Source organism: Lipomyces arxii (genome assembly GCF_038497795.1).
Source record: "Lipomyces arxii strain Phaff 12-163 unplaced genomic scaffold V1512scaffold_4, whole genome shotgun sequence".
NCBI classification, from domain to species: domain Eukaryota; kingdom Fungi; phylum Ascomycota; class Lipomycetes; order Lipomycetales; family Lipomycetaceae; genus Lipomyces; species Lipomyces arxii.
The window spans coordinates 724,300-743,770 of NW_027117703.1; the positions used below are offsets into that span (position 1 = coordinate 724,300).

Sequence of the window (19,471 nt, forward strand, 5' to 3'; positions counted from 1 at the left end):
GGGTACTTAAATTAAACTATTGATTCGGTACTGATCCGGAGTTTGTTTGGTGTCCGAATTTAGTATATTAGTCATTATACAAATGCTATATACAATAATAATTATTACTATATAGATACTTTTTTATTTATTATATATTTATTATATATTTATTATATATTTATTATATACTAAATACATTTATCATAAAGTAATCCGGTTAGTTCAACAACCAAAACCATTTACTTACTTGATCAGCCAAATTTAGCAATTAACGCTAATCCAATACGGCATCTTGGTTCAAATGAAAACTTTAACTGGTATAAAAAATCAACAAAAATGGCTTTAAGCGTTGGTCGTACGACTGAAAAACTTAAAGACCGCAAACATAGCATCATTGCCATGGCAACCATCTGTACTACTGTTCTTATCATTGTTTATTCTTTACTCTAAATAGTTTTTATACGATGTACGTATGTATACATTATATATGTTATTTCATAGTTAACTTATATACAAGAGTAATGTTTATATATCGCATAGAATACAATCAACATAATCTTTCTTAAATGGGCAGTATTGATCGATAGCTGGAATGCTGATAAATTCCCCGAAATTGCACTTTTCATCACTCTTTTGCTATATTTTTCATTTGTTTGGCTGCTACTCTTGCAAGTCACTACCGTTATCACCAACATTCCCCACTTTAAACTTGTCTCGAAAAGAAAAATAACAAGTCAACGGCCAGCCACGTTCTTGTCCTATTCTTTTAACTCGGGCAGCACAGCTGATCTTTACCATAAAGACCTGTCAAAACAAAAAAAAATCTTATATTAACTATAAATTTGGCGTACGCTATCACGTAATCGGTCAATCTATGTCCTCCGTCGTCGCTCTTGTTGTGCAAAAGATATTCAGGAGTCACAATCCCGCATTCCATCAGAACGCGTAAAGTCGCGTCGAGTCACACAGGTCACGTCGCGTACGCGTACTTTTTTTCAGCCGCGCGCACGCCTTCCTGATCTTGGCGCGAACAGTACAATTCTTTGTTCATTCTTTAACTCAAATTCTCTTAATCCTGCTCTCGGTAGTTATACGCGAATGGACAGGAATGTATATATTCTATACCTGGAGTATGTATGTGACTATCATCGAAGTTAAAAAATTGACAATACATGATCATTCACACAGTCAAAAATCACATTAATCACATCAAACTTTTACTGCCATATACCCAATGCAAATTAATATCCACTTGGTGCCCACAACTCCGCCATCCGTGGCCACACCCGTTTGTACAGTGCCATCGCAACCGTGTCTTGCGCGTTGATCGGACCATTGAAAGTGCACTTGAAATACCCATGCGTGCCAATACTCGACTTGATGTATCCCGACCGACCCATCTTGGTGAACAGCGGCACAGCTTTAAACCACGCAATGTCGTCCGCATTGAAAAACATGTATCGCACAGTGACAACACGCTTGTGAATCTTGTACGGGTACCCTGTGACTATGACCCGCTTGGCCATGACCCGCTCGTGGTCCGCATCCTCAACGCTTCCGGTCGCAACTAACTCGACCCCTTTCTCAGTCTCTTTCAGAAACAAAACCGGTGTGTTGCCAAACGAAACAGGCGCAATCATGGTCGCGGTCGACGTCCGGCCTTGATGCAAAAACCGCTCGTACTTGTAAATCCGGTTCGAGGTCTTGCCGCTCTCAGAAAACAACGGGTTCACACTGTACCGCCGTGGTCCACACTGCAAAATCAATGAGTCCTTTGCTGGAATGGGCTCTTCATACTCAGTGTTTGGAATCGCAGACACGTTCAACGCGACCTTCTTGTGCTCGTACCGCAGCAACCCAAACACGGCAAAAAAGGTCTTGGTCTGCACCATAGTTGCAATCTCGACCGGTGCACGAATGTAGATCTGCACTCGTGTGCCAGCAGGCACTCCCCCAGCAGCACTGCCAATCTCCTTCAGCACACGGTTGCGGGTCGCTCGGAAATTCTTGAACAAACTAAGCCGGTCCCAGATGGCAGGCACTCGGCTGTCAGACACACTTGTGTCCCAGTCACTAGTCCGGATGTTGCGCAGACCACGGTACCGTGCAAACCGTTCCTTCGCACTGACCTCGGGTTCTAACTCGACCTCGTCCGGAAACTCGGTGTCTTCCCGCTCTCGGTCACGGAATTCCTTTAACCTATTCTGTTAGTTAATCGTACTTTGATTAGTAGACCCTCATACTGTCTTGCTTCTTCCTCAGGCGACAAATCAACAAACATCTCACTCTGAGTGTCGGCCTCGGTCCGCGCGTACTCAGTCGCAGTAGGCGCATACTTGATATCATCATCGTCAAGCTCCATCATCTGCTCATCATCACTCTCTCCCGAACTTTCATACTCATCATCAGAGTTCTCCTCCGTAATCCACCGCGCCTGGTACTCAGACATGCCCTTTGGGATCCGATTCTTATCTTTGAGAGACCGCTGCTCGGTCTCGTCGTCATCAGACAGGTAGAAATGATCGTCGAGCCGTACTCCACGCTGCATTTCGGGCTCAACGTAGTCCTCCATCGCCATCTCGTCGTTCTCGGGCTCCGGCGCAAGCTCGTCCAGATCGTCCTGGTCCGCAGTAGGCAACAGCGTAAACGCACCAGTAAAGTCGTCGCCGTCGACCGCCATCGCGGACTCGATCCCGCTATCAGCTACGCTGCAGATCTTGTCGATCTGAAAATCACCGTAGCCAGGTATGTGCACCAACCTGTCCGGACTCAGTTTCTTACCCCGGACCAACCCTTCGACCACTAAACTGCCGTCCTGGTGCCAGACCTTGTCCGCCATGACGTATACTCTCGAATCCCTCCAATGCACTCCTTTCGGGAATTGCTGGCATAAAGTCCGAATCACGTTCAAACACTCCTGAGCGTTCTCAACCGAGTAGATTTTCTCCTGCTCGGCAAAGAAATGTGTCATGTACGACAGCAGCGACTTGCGCAGCTCAGTCTGCATCTTGGGCGACTCGACTTGGTCGAGATGTTGCACCACAGAGTACACGGTCGATACACCCTGTGCGACAATGCTTCGTAGACACGTCTCACCAAACTGATCAACCTCCTGCTTGGCCGACAGCACAAACACGACAAAATCAGCCGTCTGCGCAGCGTCAATGATGGTCGTGAAGTGGCGAGGTGCAATTATATACTGAATCTTCTGCTTGAACCGATCAACTGTCGTGTTCAGCACGCCATTGTAGGGCACCTCCGTGTTGATCTCCACGCTCGCGTTTAATGCCTTTACAACTGCCGCCGAGTCAACGTCTGCGCAAAGCGGGATCACGGCCTATGCCATTAGTCATTGTCGCGCATTCAAATTATCCATGCATACCACAATCCGAGAAGCACCTTTCCTTCCGTCGAAAAACTTCTTTGACATTTCGTTCTCTTCTTTCTTGACAAGCATCAACTGTTTCGCTTTATTTCGTCGCTCTAATTTGCTTGCCACATGCTTGACTTTTAACTTTCCAGTCTTCTCAATCTTGCCTAAAATAAATTAAATCAGAATCATTAAACTTGCACTCAAAAATTACCTTTGTTTTTGGCTTTGAGTGAACTCTTGCTCGAATGCTTTGTCTTGAACACCTTATGGTCCTTCTTCATCGTCGCCCGATGATGGTGCAGCATAAACTTCTCCATATCTTTCTATTACTTTGTCAGCTTCAACTTTACTACTCTCAACTTTAGTTACAAACCATTTTGCTGTTAATCGTAACGTGTTCTGCGCTTTCGAAATGCCAAAAAAATATAAAAATTTGTGTGCGCTCGTTGGGAGGAATCAAATGCCGGGTAAATTTCTTGAGCCGTCACTGGTGCGGCAAAACTTTTAGGAAAGTTTCTACGCGCTCACAAATTTTTTGGTCGCTGAGAGAATCCAAGTGTGAAGTTTGAGAGCGCAGGATGAGTGATTCTGAAGGGCCGATCGAGGCCGTGGTGAAATCTGGCAAGAACGATAATACTGAAATATTTGGATCTATATATAACCGGTCGTTGACGAACAAGGTGGGTTGACTAGGTGGATAACACTATAAGTGTGACTGACGAGATTGTGTAGAAGGTCAAAGTCAAGGACCGGAAGTTGCGGGCAAATATTCGACGGACGGATCAATACCAAAAAGATGCTATTAGGGCAGCCAAGTCAACTGAGCTGCTGTTACAGGAGGATGCTGGGTATTTGGAGGCGGAAGGAATGGAAAAGACGTACAAGTTTACGCAGGACGAACTGAGAAAAAACGTTGATATCACGACGGCGCATAAAGTGAGTACTTTGTTACACAATATTTCGTTTGACAGTGCTGATTTAATAGGGATTTGAGTTAAAGCTGGACCATTTTGGACCGTATGAGATTGATTATACCAAGAACGGTCGAAAACTACTGGTCGGAGGACGGAAAGGTCATGTTGCTGCGTTTGATTTCCGAGAAGGAACAATGGACGCCGAATTACATTTAAACGAGACGGTCCGGGACGTCAAGTACCTTCACAACGACCAGTTCTTTGCCGTCGCGCAGAAGAAATACGTTTTCATTTACGATAAATCCGGTGCCGAGGTGCACTGTCTCAAGAAACACATCGAGGTCACAAACATGGAGTTTTTACCCTATCATTTTTTGCTTGCAACGGTTGGAAACGCCGGGTGGTTAAAGTACCAGGACACATCGACGGGAGACCAGGTGTGTGAGTTTCGAACAAAACTCGGCTCGCCGACCGCAATGGCGCAGAACCCGTACAACGCAATCGTGCATGTCGGACATACGAACGGCACAGTGTCACTATGGGCCCCGAGCACAACAACACCGCTGGTCAGGATGCTGACGCACAAAGGACCGGTTCGGTCGATCGCGGTCGACCGCGGCGGACACTACATGGCCACGTCAGGCCAGGACGGACAGCTTAAGATCTGGGACGTCAGAATGTACAAGGAAGTACACGCGTATTACACCCCGACACCGGCGTCTGCTGTCAGTATCAGTGACCGCGGGCTGCTGGGAGTCAGCTGGGGCCCGCACGTGACTGTGTGGAAAGATGCGCTCAAGACGAAGCAGAAGTCGCCGTACATGACCCACCTGAGCCCGGGTTCAGACGTGACCGACATCCAGTTCTGTCCGTTTGACGACCTGCTTGGGGTCGGCCACAGCGGCGGGTTTGCGAGTTTGATTGTGCCGGGCGCGGGTGAGCCCAATTTTGACGCTCTTGAGCAAAATCCGTACCAGACGTTGCAGCAGCGGCGCGAGGCCGAAGTGCACGGGTTGCTGAACAAGCTCAAACCGGAGATGATTGCACTCGACCCGAACTTCATTGGCAACGTTGATGCTCGTGCGCCTGCGGAACGAAAGCAGGCGCTCGAGCTCGAGACCACGGGTGAGCGTGACGCGCGGGCCGTGGTCGAGGGAGATAAGAAGTTACAGCCTAAATGGAAGGCGCGGGGGAAGAACTCTGCTTTGCGGACGTACATGCGCAAGAAGTCAAAGAACGTGGTCGATGAACGCAAGATGCGAGTCGAAACCGCGTTGGCAAAGGAGAAGCAGATGAGACAGGATAATTTGAAACGGCGGCGCGGAATTCCTGTTGAGGAGCGGAAACTGGGGCCTGCGTTGGCAAGGTTTGGATGAGATTAGAGGTAGAATGATAATGAAAAGGGACGTTAAATTGAGAGAATATGATACAAGAGAATCTACAAAACGACAATGACGCGACTTGTTCAATTTACTGAGGCATCTGGTTGTTAGTAAATCACTACAGAACAGTCGTAAACTTACAGATTGTGGTTGTTGCATCCGGCTGGCGTATGAGCTAAATGCGATACCGACACCCTCAAACACGGCCAGCAAGCATCCGCACGTAATAGCCGAGCTTCGGGCGTGTTTCCAACCTCCTCTAATTGCGAGCGCACCGCCGGTACAGAACCCAGCTATTATGGCATTGTACGGGTCTTCTTTGCGGCGGATACCCTTGGCAGCGCAGTCGAAGATTGAAAACACACCACCCCATGAACCAAAGTTGCCGCCGACGACAGGAGCACGTAAACGGATGGCGGCTATTGTGCCTGCTCGCCGTTCGCCCTGTGATGATCAGACTGTGAGTGGTTTACAAGACAAGAAGTTCTTACTGAAGGCGAGTTTCGAAATCCTTTGAATCCGTGCCAAAACGTTCCACCGATGGCCTGTAAAAAATATTAATCGACTGATTCTATGACATTCATTATAGAACATACACCCATCGCAAACGCACCACCAAAATCATTGACGATTGAAAGTGGACATGGGTCTCGAGCGTGATCAGCGGACATGATTTAATCGTAATATGAAAATATTCGGAAGAAATAGGAGAAAAAATCAAACAATCTGTAGTACTTGACAACGGAATGAATAATAAGGATTTGTCTGTTAATTCGAGATTTGTTCGTTTAATATTTTGAGATTTCGGAGTTTTTGGGCAGAAATATTTTTTTACCCTACGAAATGTGAGAATAGCGTTTAAATGTATTTTGTATGTATTTATTATACATATTATTTATATACTATTATGTTATATGATATTGTATAACAAAGGAAATCAACTTATATCTAATGTATTTAATTATATTCATTATGATATTTTGGACAATCGAGATACTGACTGTGTTTAGATTGAACGAGATGCATCTGGAGTATATAAAGTCATGCATTAGTTATTGAATTAGAATGGCAATGCCGTATGAGTACAAATCAATTGAAGTGCTAGATGTGTATTTACTGTCTCTGTGTATACTGCCTATTTGACTGTTTACTGTACAAATTGTGCTACAGACTATACAATTGTATGCCACTGTCGACTAACACTAGGACGAAGGCATATAATGCGATACAACTGAAATTAATCATCAACACCTGCAAGCACTGTTCATAACGAGTACGCCGTACATTACATAAATATTGTGTACACCAATACTAAAGCTCTATCTGACTCAAAAGCATAAACCTGCCAGATTCTCAAGTTATACATGTATAATCGCAAAGACTAAATCTTGATATTGCGATGCGACACTTGTCGTAATGCTTCCTCAATATCCGGCATTGCGTCTATTTCCCGTAGCGAGCTGCTGAGATTGGTTTTACTACTACGAGCAAGTGTACTTTCAAGTGTACTTTGGCCTTATAACTTTTTTTCACAGATGATGGGCGCTTTTGCAGTCGTATGTTGATACGATATACCTAAATATTGCAATTTAACACTCGCCGCTCAAAATGCTTTTGATACCAGACCCAGGCATTGCACAGACAGAGAGCTGTCCATTTCCAAAGCAAGCTGCCGAGATTGATGGTCTTTACCAATCAGAGCAAGCGCTAAACGCAGATATCTCAACTATACAAACTGTTTTACAGATTTCATGGATTTCGTGTTTGCAATTCTGTTAACATGATATGTGCAAAAGAGACACGAAATACACGTATTAGAACCAGAGCGACAATATCACATACTATGTACAATACACAATTTGAAGGATAAGAGCAACAATACTTGGAGACAAATGAAGAGGGAGAGAATCCCTCGTCTGACGTATATGTAATTTATAGGACTACTCCAATCTAACCACAAACACCATCTGCGTATCATAGCTTTTCCTTGAAAGCTGCATACCCTTCAACTTGGAGTAATTCACAAAATACTCCGATTACGCCTACAGGGCATAATCAGATGTCCCACAATGTTACGTGTAAATATTAAGTTGCTCTTAAGAGTAACTACAAAAAATCACGTGGAAATAGTAAAATATGTTCAAAAACATCGACAGCAAAGAACTCAAAACTCAAACTCAAACGCACCAAACACAAACGCAAACAGACATCCACGAAGAACTCAAAGCAGTAACCAGCATCAGATTGTTAGGTTGCACGCGCCATATAAATATCTGCATTTGCCCAATCCGAACCCATCTGCTGCTCGGTATCGAGGAATTTTGCCCGTTCAAAATCGATCAGCATGACTTGACTCTAAAGTACTAAACCCTCTTATTCTAAACTGTCTTGAAAGCATCGGGTAAGGGTAATTAGAGTTGATTGATCACCATCGAATGCAGAATTCCAATTCCAGACTTTGCAAATTTTTCAAAGGGAAGGAACTTGATTGGAAGTACTTATTGTTTAAGTTGTTTTTATGAGCTTTGAACAGTTCGTGAGAATCTTGCATTGTTGCAACCACGTCAAGTGTTTGACTGATGACTGACAACTTCACCGCTTTCTTCACACAGAAATAAACAGCTTGATAATACTCGCGAACTCCAAGTAACAGAATCTGCCAATTTAAAAGATACCTCAGTAAAATAATACAGAACCCCTCATTATGTCGGCTTTCTCAGAACAGCTGAGCGATAAAGTAAGTTTAGTACGAAACCCATTATGCCGACACACATTCTTCGTCTTAAATCGCCTAATTCGTCTCAAAATCGTTCAGTTCAAATGCCACATGCCTCGCGGCACACAAAACAGACCCTTGTTTTTTTACAAATGTTGATGTGACTGCTTTGCTTTTTTCTATTCCTGTTCGGGTGAAAATGCCAAAATCTGAAAACGTGTCACACCATGTTCTGTCAAGACTGTCTTTTTGAACAAACCTTTCTTGACCTGCTCGTTTTTTATCAGATTCATTACTGTTTAACAAACATCATCTAACAATGTCTATCATCAGAAAGCCAAGTTTAAAGAGTGAGTTTAAATCGACTGTTTTTAATGAGATATGCCACAGCATCAGAAAAGATCAACGGCGGCGTCGGCGCTCAATGACTTCTCGACCAATGCTGCCACGAGATCCTTCTTTGTTCTTACGAAACCGGTCGGTAAAACTGAAACCGGAAATTACCAACCAAGAAATCTACTCTCATGAACGGGCCCGCGAAATGTACGATTCGATTTGCAGATTACTTTCGGAAGCGACAAACGTAGATCGCGCCAAGCTGATAGCCGACATTTCTCCTGAAGCTCATCGACAGAAACAGATTGACGATGACGAGTTGACTTTTTTCACTGCATCACCTTTGATTCCACGACTGGATCGTCGATTCTTAGATCCTTATTATTCGCCAGCACGCAGATTTAAGTCTCTCATGAAGTATCTTGAAGACGAGGCACCTTCGAGCACGATCATGAATGATGATGGTGATTCAGTTGATACGGATGCGATGCTTAATGCTTTGTTGTATCTTTTTTGATTTCATTTACCGGAGTTTGGAATTTGGAGTTAATATATTGCTTTGTAAATAAAAGTATTTGATCCGCGAGAGCAATATGCATCTGTACACCGCCATTGACAAGCAAATCTAATCAACCGGTCGATATAACCCTTATACAGCCTTATACAGCCAAATGACCGATTCATTCGACTCCGGTGGAACACTCCACCAAACCCTCAATTTACATCGGAACTTGGACTTCCCAAAGTTTGCCTGTTCGCGATACCCGAGTTAACCCGGAAGAAACGAGCACTACAAAACAAAGATGTTTTACCGCGCCCGATTACGAGCGTTTGCATGGCGAGAATTTATATATATCCGCCGTAACTCAAGTACTTCGTCTGCCGCGAGCACAGGGCTAATGACAAGAGTATCGAACGGGTACAAGACATTCCACGACAAGCGGCCACACGCGACGCAAATGTTGCAGAGTTTAGTTGTTGGATGTTTGGGCGACTCTATTTCGCAGTTAATTATAGCGCCTGACGAAGAGTATTCGCCGTTTCGGACGGTCAAGGTCATGCTGACTGGTTCTGTGTTATCGCTGCCTACGTTTCGGTGGTTTTTGTTCATGGGCCGACACATCAACCATTCAAACAAGTACGTCTCTGTTGCGATGAAAGTTGTTGCGAACCAGTTATTTTTTGCGCCGTTGTTTTTGTCGTCGTTCTTGTCGATCGGCATCATGTTCCAAGGGGTGTCTGACCCGGCACAGATTCTGCAAGTGTTGAAGGAAAGGTTACCAGTCGCGTGGACTAACGGATGCATGTTTTGGCCGAACGTGGTCGCGCTAAACTTCACCGTCGTGCCGCCGCATTTCAGGGGTCTGGTCAACTCGACCGCGGCCGTCATATGGCAGGCGTATTTGTCGTGGCTGACGTTTTCGTCCAAGCGGGCGGTCGATGCCGGCATCGAGGCAGAGCTCGAGCTGGAACATGCGGTTGTGCACGAACTTGCGGACGCAAAGACCGCGGTTGTCGCGGCAGAACGAAAGGTTCTGGATTACATCAAGAAGACGTAGATTAAGCACAGTCGCAAACGGGACTACATCAAGAAGACATATATGCAGTATAATAGAGACTGCGGTCGCGGCAGGGATCACGCTGGACTACATCAAGTAGACATAGACTGGCGATGTTTTGGGATAGGAGTTATAGAATAGAATATTATTGTTTATCGCTGGTTCCTGTAGTCTTCCGGCGGGTTTTGCTGGTTTTGACCGAGCATGCCGAGTAAATTGAGCTGGTACTGTGCCTGCGCAAACGCGTCCTGCATCGGCGGGCCAGACGGGGCTGACTGAGGCAGAGATAATTGAGGCGGGCCCTGAAGCGGGCCGGACATGCCAGGCGCGGCCGCCGACTGCTGGCGCTGCGCGTTAGATTGCATCTGTAGCAAGATGGATTGCAACTGCTGCTGCAAATGAGCCTGAGTCTCATTGTAATCTTGCGCAGGCGGCGCGGGTGGAACAGGCGGAGCAGGCGGGCGGTATGCCGGCTGGTACTGCTGTGGAGGCGATGCGTACTGCTGCTGTTGATACACAGGCTGATACGGCTGGTATACGGGTGGTTGCGGCGGTGGTTGCACCTGAGCTTGTGGAGGGGGGTAGTAAGCTTGAGGTGGTGCCTGCTGGAGCTGTTGCTGGAGCTGCTGCTGTAGCAAGGCGAGATATGCCTGTTGCGACGGCGGTGCAGGAGCCGGTATAGGAGCCGGGGCCGGGTTCGGAGCTGCGGCGAGCTGGGCTAGAAACGCCGGATTGACGTGTGCGCCGGGAGGTAGCCGCTGAGCCAGCGAGTGCATGTCATGCCCGTTGATGCGTTGTGGCATCTGAGCCGGACTGGGTTGGTACAGTGGTAACGGCTGCTGGCGGCGGTTGGTCCGGTGAGGATGAGGAGGAGGAGGAGACGGGCGGCGGTCGTCGCGGCGGTCGTCACGGCGTCGACGGCGTTGGCGCCGTTTCTGACTGTTTGTCATCGAGTCGTCGTGCCTGTCGAGTCTGTCTCTGGGGTTTCGTGCCACGTCACGGAGAGGCGGGTCTCCATGCAGATCCCGAGGCATGTTGCGAGAGATTGGGGGTCGGGTGAGTGGTTTGTACGGTTCGTCGGTGTCGTCGCGGCTGTCACGAGATGCGTCGGCATACGGATCACGACTGTCTAGATCTTCGAATACGTGATTGTCACGAGCAGCGAGATCAGCGAATGACTCGGTCTCACCAGGCTGCTGCTGGTCTCGAGCGTGCGGCGGTCTTCGTCTTTGTTCTTTCTTTGCACGCTTGTGTTGCATTTCTGCCTCGTCGTCTGAGAATTCAATGTCTGAGTCTGCGACTTCTTCGTCATTGATGTTACTTGCATCTGAACCCTTGATTGCTTTAATTGCTGCCGTGAAGACAAAGGTTGAGTATTTTGGGACGTAGAATACTTTTGCATTGATTTTGCCGAGATATACAGCCGCTTCAGAGTCCGTGTTGAACTTGACCGAGTAGAGTGGTTTGGTTACAGGGCCAAGCGTTTCGTAGACCTGGAATTTAGTATGGCGTACACACAAACACAATTTTGCGGGGAGGACTTACTCTGCCTAAAAGTTCACGGTTTTCGAGGACAAGGACCGAGTCCTGGTCTAGCACCCGAAGTTCGCCGGACACGATTGCACGGACAAGAACGGTTTTGCCGACGACACGGTCGATCAGACCGAGATCTGTGATTTCGTCTGAAGGAGAAATGACAAGGTCCAGTGGTGCGATGACTGGTTCAATCTCGTTCTTTGACTTTGGGCCGTTGTCGTTGTCGTTGTTATTGTCATTGTCATTATCGTCGTCATCGAGTATTTCCCCATCGTCAACATCGTCAAGTTCGCCTTCGTCTGACGAGGAGGAAGAGTCCGAGTCGTAAGCGGCAGGGACATCAGGATTTGCAAGAGCGGTTTCGAACGAATCCTCGGCGTCGGCGTCAACGTCACCTTCATCAATTATAAACGGAACAGTTTGCTCTTGTTCATCTTCTACAGAGTCTTGGGCAGGCACAGGCACAGACACAGGCTCAGGCACAGGCTCAGGCTCAGGCTCAGGCGAAAGAGGATTGGGTGCTTGTTGGTCCATTGTGGTGAAGAAGAAAGTGCGGCTTGCCTTTATTTATTGACACACGTCCACGAGATCACGAGTAGGATCACGAGAAAAGAGAACGGAAAGAATAGAAAGAGAGATGAGGAGTGAGATTGTACTGGGAGGATTATTGCTGGTCAGAGTGATATGTGCAAAATGGAGTATAATCATGGACTGTGACGAAGTGTTCAACTATTGGGAACCCACACACTACATTACACATGGATCAGGACTCGAAACATGGGAGTATTCTCCAGAGTACGGAATACGCAGTTGGCTGTACGTTTACGTACACGCAATTATAATTGACGCGTTACGAATGTGTGGAATGAATGATGTGAGTGGACTAGACCTGAGCATGACGCGTTTCTGATGGATAGTAGAGATATCTATTTTATGGACTAAGAACTGCGCTGGGAATATTCTGTGCCTGTTGTGAGACTAGACTATACGTTCAATTGTGTCAACACGTGAACGAGACTGTCGCGATGATGAGTGTGATTATGAGCGCGTTCAGTGCCGGCATGTTTCACGCGTCAGTCGCGTATTTGCCGTCGTCGTTTGCAATGTACTTTTGCATGCTTGCGTTTAGTGAGGTAGTTGACCGTGAGAGTGTGAAGAGACCTCAGAAAGCAATGGCGTTGTTTGGAATGGGGTCTATACTTGGATGGCCATTTGCAGCAGCGGTTGCCATTCCGTTTATTATTGAAGCATTATGGCATAGAGCGATTCGACGGTTTATACAAGGCACAATGTACTGTTTTGGAGTATTAACAGCAATGGTTATATTTGATTCTTTGATTTACAGACGATTACAGATTGTACCGTTGAATGCTGTTTTATATAATGTATTTGGGACTGAAGAAACAGGTCCGAACATATTTGGAACCGAACCAGTTTCATATTACATTGTGAATTTACTACTGAATTTCAATATTGCTGCATTATTAGCAATATTGAGTCCAGTTGCAATGATATTTGCATACATAGCAGACATAGCAGACATAGCAGACATACGCACACAAATACAACTAGTGACACCAATGTTATTATGGCTAAGTATAATGTTGAGTCAACCTCACAAAGAAGAACGCTTTATGTACGTTGTTTATCCATTAATTTGCATCAACGCTAGTGTTACACTAAACACAATGAATCAAGTTAGGCTATCAGGTCGGCTGACTCGATTAATTAAAGCAGCATCATGCATTCTAATTATAACATTTTGCGCTTTAAGCAGCGCCAGATCATTCGGATTGAGTTGTTTTTACCGAGCACCGTTAGATGTTATACCTGAACTGTACTCTGTGAATCACAATACAGCAGTTAGTGAGCACAACACAATAAGTGCGGATAACAACATCCTGAACGTGTGTATAGGTAAAGAATGGTACAGATTTGTGAGCAGCTATAATATGCCTTCAAACACACGACTCAAATTCATTCAAAGCGGATTTCATGGTCTTTTACCTACTGAATTTGATGATTCTTTGCATTGGACAAAAGGAGCATCAATTATTCGACCAGGATTAAACAATCTGAATCACGAACAACCAGATTATTACGTCAGTATATCTACATGCGATTACATAATTGATTCATTTGCTTCTTTGCCGCCGTCGGCTTCTTCATCTTCATCTTCATCGTCATCGTCATCGTCAAATGGAGCAATACTCAAATGTGATTTGATCCTCAATTCGGCTTCGACAAATTCAATTGGACGAATTGTGAAACTCCCGCAATTTCTAGATTATGTCATACGTCCATATAGAGTGTGGGATAATTTCTGTATATTGTCGAGTCACATTTAATCAACTATTTATAGTATATAACCGCTAACATTCTCTGTGTGTTCTATGAATAGATCTTCGTTTAACGAGTTTAGATCACAGGCACATCTTTCTAAATAAGGTTAGTCTAGGAACAAACTTTGTGAACCATAAAATTCAATTACTTTACCCTTTTAGGAAACGTATTCAAATAGGCCCATTCTCCCCTCCCTTTCTCATCTTCTTTCAACACCCCCCCCTTACTTCCTTCAATTCTTCTTCTTCTTCACTTTGATCCATTCTTCTAGTTAACAAGAATGAAGTCAGTTTTGTCTGTCCTGGCAATTGCCTCGACCGTCCTCGCTCAATCGTGTGATTGGTCGTCTTCTACATTTTCTCTGACTGACTCTGATGGTAAATTGGGTCAGATCGGAGATGGCCAAGTCAGAACCGGCTATCTCGGCCAGATCTACGATGGCCAGGTCAGAACTGGTTCAAACACTTCTTGCTTGACCCTCGTTGGTTTCTCAAATGGAACTCTGTCTGTACGTATTTACTCAGTTTCTTCTGCTTTTTATATTAGACTCTAACAATGAAAACAGGACATCTACGGAAGACCATGCTACGTCACTCCTTATCACCAATTCGAGTGCTCTGCTGCCCTTCAACCCACCGCTTCACCACTCGGTTTCTGCTCAGAAGGTGGTCTCTTGACTTACTACGGTAACTCTACCTTCTACTCTTGCGATACCGGTGTCGGCAACCAGAAGAACATCTACGTCCAGAGCATTTCCGATGTCGCTTGCAAGCCCATCACCCTCACTCTCGAGTCGTCTTACTGCGCACCTGAAGCTTCGTGCTCACCAAAGACTGTCGTCTCGACTGTCATGTCAACGGTCGTGTCGACCGTTGAAACCACAGTCGTCTCGACCGCTGTCGTCACAACGGTTCAGCCTACTCTCTCCACTGTCGTTGTCCCAACTACTGTCTACTACACTTCTCTCGAGTCAATGCTCTCGACTGTTGTGTCTGCTACCACTGTCATGGTTCCTACCACTGTGACTGAGACCGAGACCGAGACTATCTCGACCATGTCTGTTGGCACCGTCACTGTTGTCGAGACTACTACCGTCCCTGAGACTGTTGTCGAGACCACCACTGTTGTTACAACCGTCGTTGTTCCTACTACCATGGAAGAGACTGTTCCTACCACTGTTGAGGAGTCCGTCCCTACCACCGTCGTCGAGACTGTCGTCGTCCCAACTACAATGGTCGTCCCTACTACAATGGTCGTCCCTACTACAATGGTCGTCCCTACTACTATCGCCCCACCACCTCCTCCATCGTCGTCCGTCGCTCCTTCATCGTCTGCATCGGTATGCGTTCCGTCCGCTACAATCTACCCCAACCTGATTGTCCCCATCAGCTCGTCAAAGCCTGATACGTCGATGGGTACTGGTTACTGGGCCAACATTACCAAGTCCGGCTCTGAAGAACAGGACGTCTTGCTCCAGTTCGATGTCTCGCCTTCATACACCGGCACATGCGAGATCAAGTTCATGTTCCCTGACAACCCAATCACATTCCCCTTCGTTCTCTCCGGCGATACCTCAGTCGAGATCTACTCCTTGACCTCGTCGGTCTCAGAGTCCAACACATGGAACTCTCACCCTTCTACTGGTGACCTGGTTGATACCGTCACCCTGACCCGTGGCCAGGACTCCTACGCTACACCAGTTGAGTGCACTCCTTCCATGGCTTACCTTCTCAAGTGTACTGGAGACTGCACCATCAACTACTTCATCGACTACAATGCTCCACCAGTTGGAACTGTCATTACTCCATGTTAAAAAAGACATGTTGAAAAAAAGAAAATGAATACTTTTAAAACTCGCTAAGAATAAAATCTTCTTTCGCATCTTCATCCATCTCAAGTAACATTATAACTCCTTGTTCGTCCATTTGCCTTAACACGATTAGCGCATGTTTGTATTGCTCTTTACTCCATTCCAAATTCCTTCTCATCGTACTTAATAACTTCACCGCAGCTTGAAACCGAGCATTCGCATCGTCACTAACCTTCTTAACACTCTTCACAACAACCTCCTCCTCCCCTGCCTCGTCATCTCGAGGATATATAATCTTCATCTGTTCCTCACCGTAAAACAACCTGACTCTAAACTGTCGTCCACCAGGATTCTTCTTCACATACTCCTCCCACACGTCCTCATTCCCTTCAACCCGGCCATTCAAAACCACAAGTCCATCCCAATGCTTGAGCTGGACCCAAGCCTCGTACGCACGTCGCAACACCTGTAAATGATTCTTCACATGTGTCTTATCGAGCTGCGTCCCAAACTTGCTGTTCAGACTCGCAGTCACCGCGCGCCAACTCGCCTTGTCGAACCCGGTCGCAGTCCGATGGCCTTGTCGTACGGCTTCGACTAGCCGGTCTAGCAAGTATTCGTCCCGCGATTGCGTCCACACGGTCTTACTCCCGTAACTTGGTCGTAACATTGTCTGACAATGTGTGCGGCTTACGTCTCTACCCGTACATAACGATCCTCAAGTATACTCGCACTACACACGTATCACGCAATCTCTCCCTTGCAATCATAAAGTATCATAAAGCAAGTACATTATTACACACGCACTCCAACAATCGAAACACCAAAATAACTAAATCCGCCATACAACAGCACAACACAAAGTACCGGCAACCAAAACGCAAACAACATCAAATCATTCCGGATTTGCTTCTTCTTCTTGTTCTGCCAAAACATCTGCAGCAATTCCTGTTCTCTCTGCTTCTCACCAACATCTCCCTTCTCATTCACGCTCGCACTGGCACTGGCACTGGCACTGGCACTGGCACTGGCACTGGCACTGGCACTGGCACTGGCAACAGGATAAATCTCTTCATAGCTAGGCGGACTCTCATGTTTAAACAACTCACTCAACCCGGTCCGATCAAATGCCCCCATCATAATCTCATTCGCCCGCCGGCTCTGGGTTGTCGCAATACTTGCAATCGCAGGCCTGAACGACTGGAAACTACTCAGCGCGTCGTGCACCCAGTTCGGGTTATGCATCTTGCTCACGGTCTGCTCCTGCAACGCACCAATGTACTCAGCCAGTCGTAATTGGATCTGCTCCTTGGTCCCGCCACGCCCAAACAGCTTGCGCCGGCTCCACCGCCGTCCAATACTTTCCGGCTCGGCTGGCTCAACGTCCTCGACAGCGTCAATCTCATCAGACACAGACACAGCTGGTGATGACGGCCCACTCGACGTAGGCCAGTCGGGCAACCCGTCGCCGGTTGAGACTCGTCTCCGCCATCGAAACTCGGCCGGCTTGACCGGGTCAACAAATCCACAGAACAGCACGCGCAGCTCTCCTGTCGCAAGCGCAACCGGCGTCACTCCGCTCACGCTCGCACTCACAGGATTGCTACCGTTGTTCAACAGTCGCTTGCTGATCTCGTAGTGCCCGTGCAGCACGGCATGGTGTAACGCAGTGTACCCAGAATGATCCTTCGCCTTGACCGACGCCCCTCGCGCAATCAACGCCGCTACTAACCGCTGTAACCCAAGCATGCTCGCAAGGTGTAACATGGTCTGTCCGCCGCCGTTCCTCAGCTGCCACTGCACCTTATGCCGCGACTCGTCAAAATCAATCAAGTCCACGCACTTCAACATGGTCATCTCAAAATTATTCCCGCCAACAACCCCCGCACTTCCTCCACTAGTCCCTGACCCCGTATGATTTACAATCCGCATCGCAATCTGCCTCGCGTCCTCTAACCGACCGGTCATCTTCAACCCAATCACCTGCAACGCCAGCTCCATCAACTGCCGGTCCGTGTCATCAATGTAAGTAAACACCTTCAAGTGGTCATTCGTAATCTCGTTCGGACTCCTCAACCGCACAACCACCGGGCCCGCACTTGCCGCAGGAGGCAACAAGGCTACAATCGTGCTCTCGTTCCAGATGTGCGTCTTGACCGCAGGCTGGTCACCAAACATGACAGTTAACCCTTGTACAAAAGCGGTCCCTAAAATCGTGACCTCGATCCCGCCCCTGATCGGACCTTCGGTCGGAATCAGACGGTGCAGCGACGGCGGCTCGACCGCACTGGCCCGCGGTGACCGGACAGCCTTCGTGCTCGACCGTCGCGGCTGCAAGACCTGCATCGGCGCGACAGACGACACACTCGATTCAGGCGTCGACGCACGTGAGACCGGGCTGGCGTGCGACCCTGGAGTCGATGCCGCAGCCGGAGACTGGTGCCGGTGCACCAACAGTGGCACACTGCTCGAGTACGCCGGGAACCCGAAACTCTCAATCGTGTGCGACCGTGTGTTGAAGTTGTTCTCGTCGTACGCACGGTGGAACGGTTCAACGTTTGCACCTGTTCGCGGACTTGTCGCGGTTGTCACAGACTGCCGCATAGCGGTCGGCGACATTTTCCGCTTGCGCGGATTGGCGGATTCAGAGAAACCATACTCATTCGTAGGCGAGCCTGACGAATTGTCACTTGCATTTGCGGACGCATACGCGGACTGCGCTAGCGACGCTGTGCCTGCTGCCGTTTTGCGTCGCGCGTTTGCGTTTGTGGTCTTATGGTCGTCTGTAATCATGATCGGTTCCGTGAACGCACGAGCAACGACATTTCCTGTATCGTCCTTGATGACAAAGTAAACCCTGTTATGTTAGATTTTATCTTAGACTAAACAAGCGGACCTACCTGAATCCGACTTTCTCTGAATGATGTCTGCAATAACAAGGAATCCGCATCGGAATCTCAATCTGTTTTGACTTGCTGTCTGTTTCAACCATCTCGACCAGTTCAGGACAATTGAACATTATTCCTCTGCAATCTTGACTGTCAAGCCAATGCGTGTCATCTACCGATGGTAGCTTCTTTCTCGACGCTCGCTTTCGTTCACGATTCATACAGCCAGAACACACGTTAATATACCTGTACCTGTTATGGTTACACACCACAATCGCGTCTAGTTCAAGTGTCTTTGCGTCTCTTGAAAACGTCTTGCGTAGTTGCTGTCTTGGTTTAGCGATTGTGGTTGGGGGTAAATGCATAAACGACTGTGACAACCCTGGCCCAAATGTCAACACCGCTTTAATCTGAGTCTCGACTCTAGACTTGAGCGTGTCTGTTGTGACTGAGAGCGGATATACGCTTGGTGTTAACCAATCAAGAGGGTCGAAATCTGGCAACATCTTTGGAGGCACCCAATCTGCCGGCTTTGTAGTGGTCGTCGTCATCATTTCTGGGTCTGTGACAACCACATTTGAGCGTACTAAAGGAAATGGGGATTTAGGTGACACTGTAACAAAACTATCTGG

General features: G+C 47.2%; 8 protein-coding genes across 8 annotated transcripts; 4 read left to right on the forward strand and 4 right to left on the reverse strand.

The window, feature by feature from the left end:
* Nucleotides 1–1,223: 1,223 nt before the first annotated feature.
* On the reverse strand, nucleotides 1,224–3,731 carry V1512DRAFT_246770 (uncharacterized protein; the record flags this gene model as incomplete). The annotated part of the gene is made up of 5 exons (XM_066914449.1): nucleotides 1,224–2,181; nucleotides 2,226–3,319; nucleotides 3,365–3,519; nucleotides 3,567–3,678; nucleotides 3,729–3,731. 5 exons carry the CDS (start codon nucleotides 3,729–3,731, stop codon nucleotides 1,224–1,226), a joined length of 2,322 nt encoding a protein of 773 aa, XP_066772745.1.
* Nucleotides 3,732–3,905: 174 nt separating this feature from the next.
* On the forward strand, nucleotides 3,906–5,956 carry V1512DRAFT_236377 (WD40-repeat-containing domain protein). Its single transcript, XM_066914118.1, has 3 exons — nucleotides 3,906–4,035; nucleotides 4,088–4,291; nucleotides 4,341–5,956. Exons 1-3 carry the CDS (start codon nucleotides 3,934–3,936, stop codon nucleotides 5,643–5,645), a joined length of 1,611 nt encoding a protein of 536 aa, XP_066772746.1. The 5' UTR covers nucleotides 3,906–3,933; the 3' UTR covers nucleotides 5,646–5,956.
* On the reverse strand, nucleotides 5,660–6,481 carry V1512DRAFT_260586 (mitochondrial inner membrane translocase subunit Tim17/Tim22/Tim23/peroxisomal protein PMP24). The gene is made up of 4 exons (XM_066915896.1): nucleotides 6,248–6,481; nucleotides 6,143–6,196; nucleotides 5,793–6,095; nucleotides 5,660–5,751 (listed from the first exon to the last, which is right to left on the reverse strand). Exons 1-4 carry the CDS (start codon nucleotides 6,320–6,322, stop codon nucleotides 5,740–5,742), a joined length of 444 nt encoding a protein of 147 aa, XP_066772747.1. The 5' UTR covers nucleotides 6,323–6,481; the 3' UTR covers nucleotides 5,660–5,739.
* A 2,994-nt stretch (nucleotides 6,482–9,475) lies between these two features.
* Nucleotides 9,476–10,418, forward strand: V1512DRAFT_260593 (uncharacterized protein). Its single transcript, XM_066915897.1, has one exon. The coding sequence runs from the start codon at nucleotides 9,507–9,509 to the stop codon at nucleotides 10,260–10,262; it is 756 nt and encodes a 251-aa protein (XP_066772748.1). The 5' UTR covers nucleotides 9,476–9,506; the 3' UTR covers nucleotides 10,263–10,418.
* On the reverse strand, nucleotides 10,386–12,516 carry V1512DRAFT_260595 (Gar1/Naf1 RNA binding region-domain-containing protein). The gene is made up of 2 exons (XM_066915898.1): nucleotides 11,808–12,516; nucleotides 10,386–11,755 (listed from the first exon to the last, which is right to left on the reverse strand). The coding sequence occupies exons 1-2, from the start codon at nucleotides 12,330–12,332 to the stop codon at nucleotides 10,415–10,417; spliced, it is 1,866 nt and encodes a 621-aa protein (XP_066772749.1). The 5' UTR covers nucleotides 12,333–12,516; the 3' UTR covers nucleotides 10,386–10,414.
* On the forward strand, nucleotides 12,193–14,357 carry V1512DRAFT_260597 (Alg9-like mannosyltransferase family-domain-containing protein). Its single transcript, XM_066915899.1, has 3 exons — nucleotides 12,193–12,672; nucleotides 12,719–14,246; nucleotides 14,303–14,357. Exons 1-2 carry the CDS (start codon nucleotides 12,436–12,438, stop codon nucleotides 14,144–14,146), a joined length of 1,665 nt encoding a protein of 554 aa, XP_066772750.1. The 5' UTR covers nucleotides 12,193–12,435; the 3' UTR covers nucleotides 14,147–14,246; nucleotides 14,303–14,357.
* V1512DRAFT_260600 (ubiquitin 3 binding protein But2 C-terminal domain-containing protein) lies at nucleotides 14,358–16,028 on the forward strand. The gene is made up of 2 exons (XM_066915900.1): nucleotides 14,358–14,649; nucleotides 14,707–16,028. The coding sequence occupies exons 1-2, from the start codon at nucleotides 14,422–14,424 to the stop codon at nucleotides 15,952–15,954; spliced, it is 1,476 nt and encodes a 491-aa protein (XP_066772751.1). The 5' UTR covers nucleotides 14,358–14,421; the 3' UTR covers nucleotides 15,955–16,028.
* Nucleotides 16,029–16,746: 718 nt separating this feature from the next.
* On the reverse strand, nucleotides 16,747–19,390 carry V1512DRAFT_205285 (uncharacterized protein; the record flags this gene model as incomplete). The annotated part of the gene is made up of 2 exons (XM_066913355.1): nucleotides 16,747–18,808; nucleotides 18,852–19,390. The coding sequence occupies 2 exons, from the start codon at nucleotides 19,388–19,390 to the stop codon at nucleotides 16,747–16,749; spliced, it is 2,601 nt and encodes an 866-aa protein (XP_066772752.1).
* Between the last annotated feature and the right edge of the window lie 81 nt (nucleotides 19,391–19,471).

Bases quoted from the DNA above. Each gene is read 5' to 3' on its own strand.
- V1512DRAFT_236377 (XM_066914118.1), top strand. From the start codon at position 3,934: ATGAGTGATTCTGAAGGGCCGATCGAGGCCGTGGTGAAATCTGGCAAG. The intron at 4,036-4,087 runs GTGGGTTGACTA...GAGATTGTGTAG, and splicing joins ACCGGTCGTTGACGAACAAG to AAGGTCAAAGTCAAGGACCG. The intron at 4,292-4,340 runs GTGAGTACTTTG...CTGATTTAATAG, and splicing joins ATATCACGACGGCGCATAAA to GGATTTGAGTTAAAGCTGGA.
- V1512DRAFT_260586 (XM_066915896.1), bottom strand. From the start codon at position 6,322: ATGTCCGCTGATCACGCTCGAGACCCATGTCCACTTTCAATCGTCAAT. The intron at 6,197-6,247 runs GTATGTTCTATA...TATTTTTTACAG, and splicing joins GTGGTGCGTTTGCGATGGGT to GCCATCGGTGGAACGTTTTG. The intron at 6,096-6,142 runs GTAAGAACTTCT...TGATCATCACAG, and splicing joins GATTTCGAAACTCGCCTTCA to GGCGAACGGCGAGCAGGCAC.
- V1512DRAFT_260593 (XM_066915897.1), top strand. From the start codon at position 9,507: ATGTTTTACCGCGCCCGATTACGAGCGTTTGCATGGCGAGAATTTATA.
- V1512DRAFT_260595 (XM_066915898.1), bottom strand. From the start codon at position 12,332: ATGGACCAACAAGCACCCAATCCTCTTTCGCCTGAGCCTGAGCCTGAG. The intron at 11,756-11,807 runs GTAAGTCCTCCC...ACTAAATTCCAG, and splicing joins ACCGTGAACTTTTAGGCAGA to GTCTACGAAACGCTTGGCCC.
- V1512DRAFT_260597 (XM_066915899.1), top strand. From the start codon at position 12,436: ATGAGGAGTGAGATTGTACTGGGAGGATTATTGCTGGTCAGAGTGATA. The intron at 12,673-12,718 runs GTGAGTGGACTA...GATGGATAGTAG, and splicing joins GAATGTGTGGAATGAATGAT to AGATATCTATTTTATGGACT.
- V1512DRAFT_260600 (XM_066915900.1), top strand. From the start codon at position 14,422: ATGAAGTCAGTTTTGTCTGTCCTGGCAATTGCCTCGACCGTCCTCGCT. The intron at 14,650-14,706 runs GTACGTATTTAC...CAATGAAAACAG, and splicing joins TCTCAAATGGAACTCTGTCT to GACATCTACGGAAGACCATG.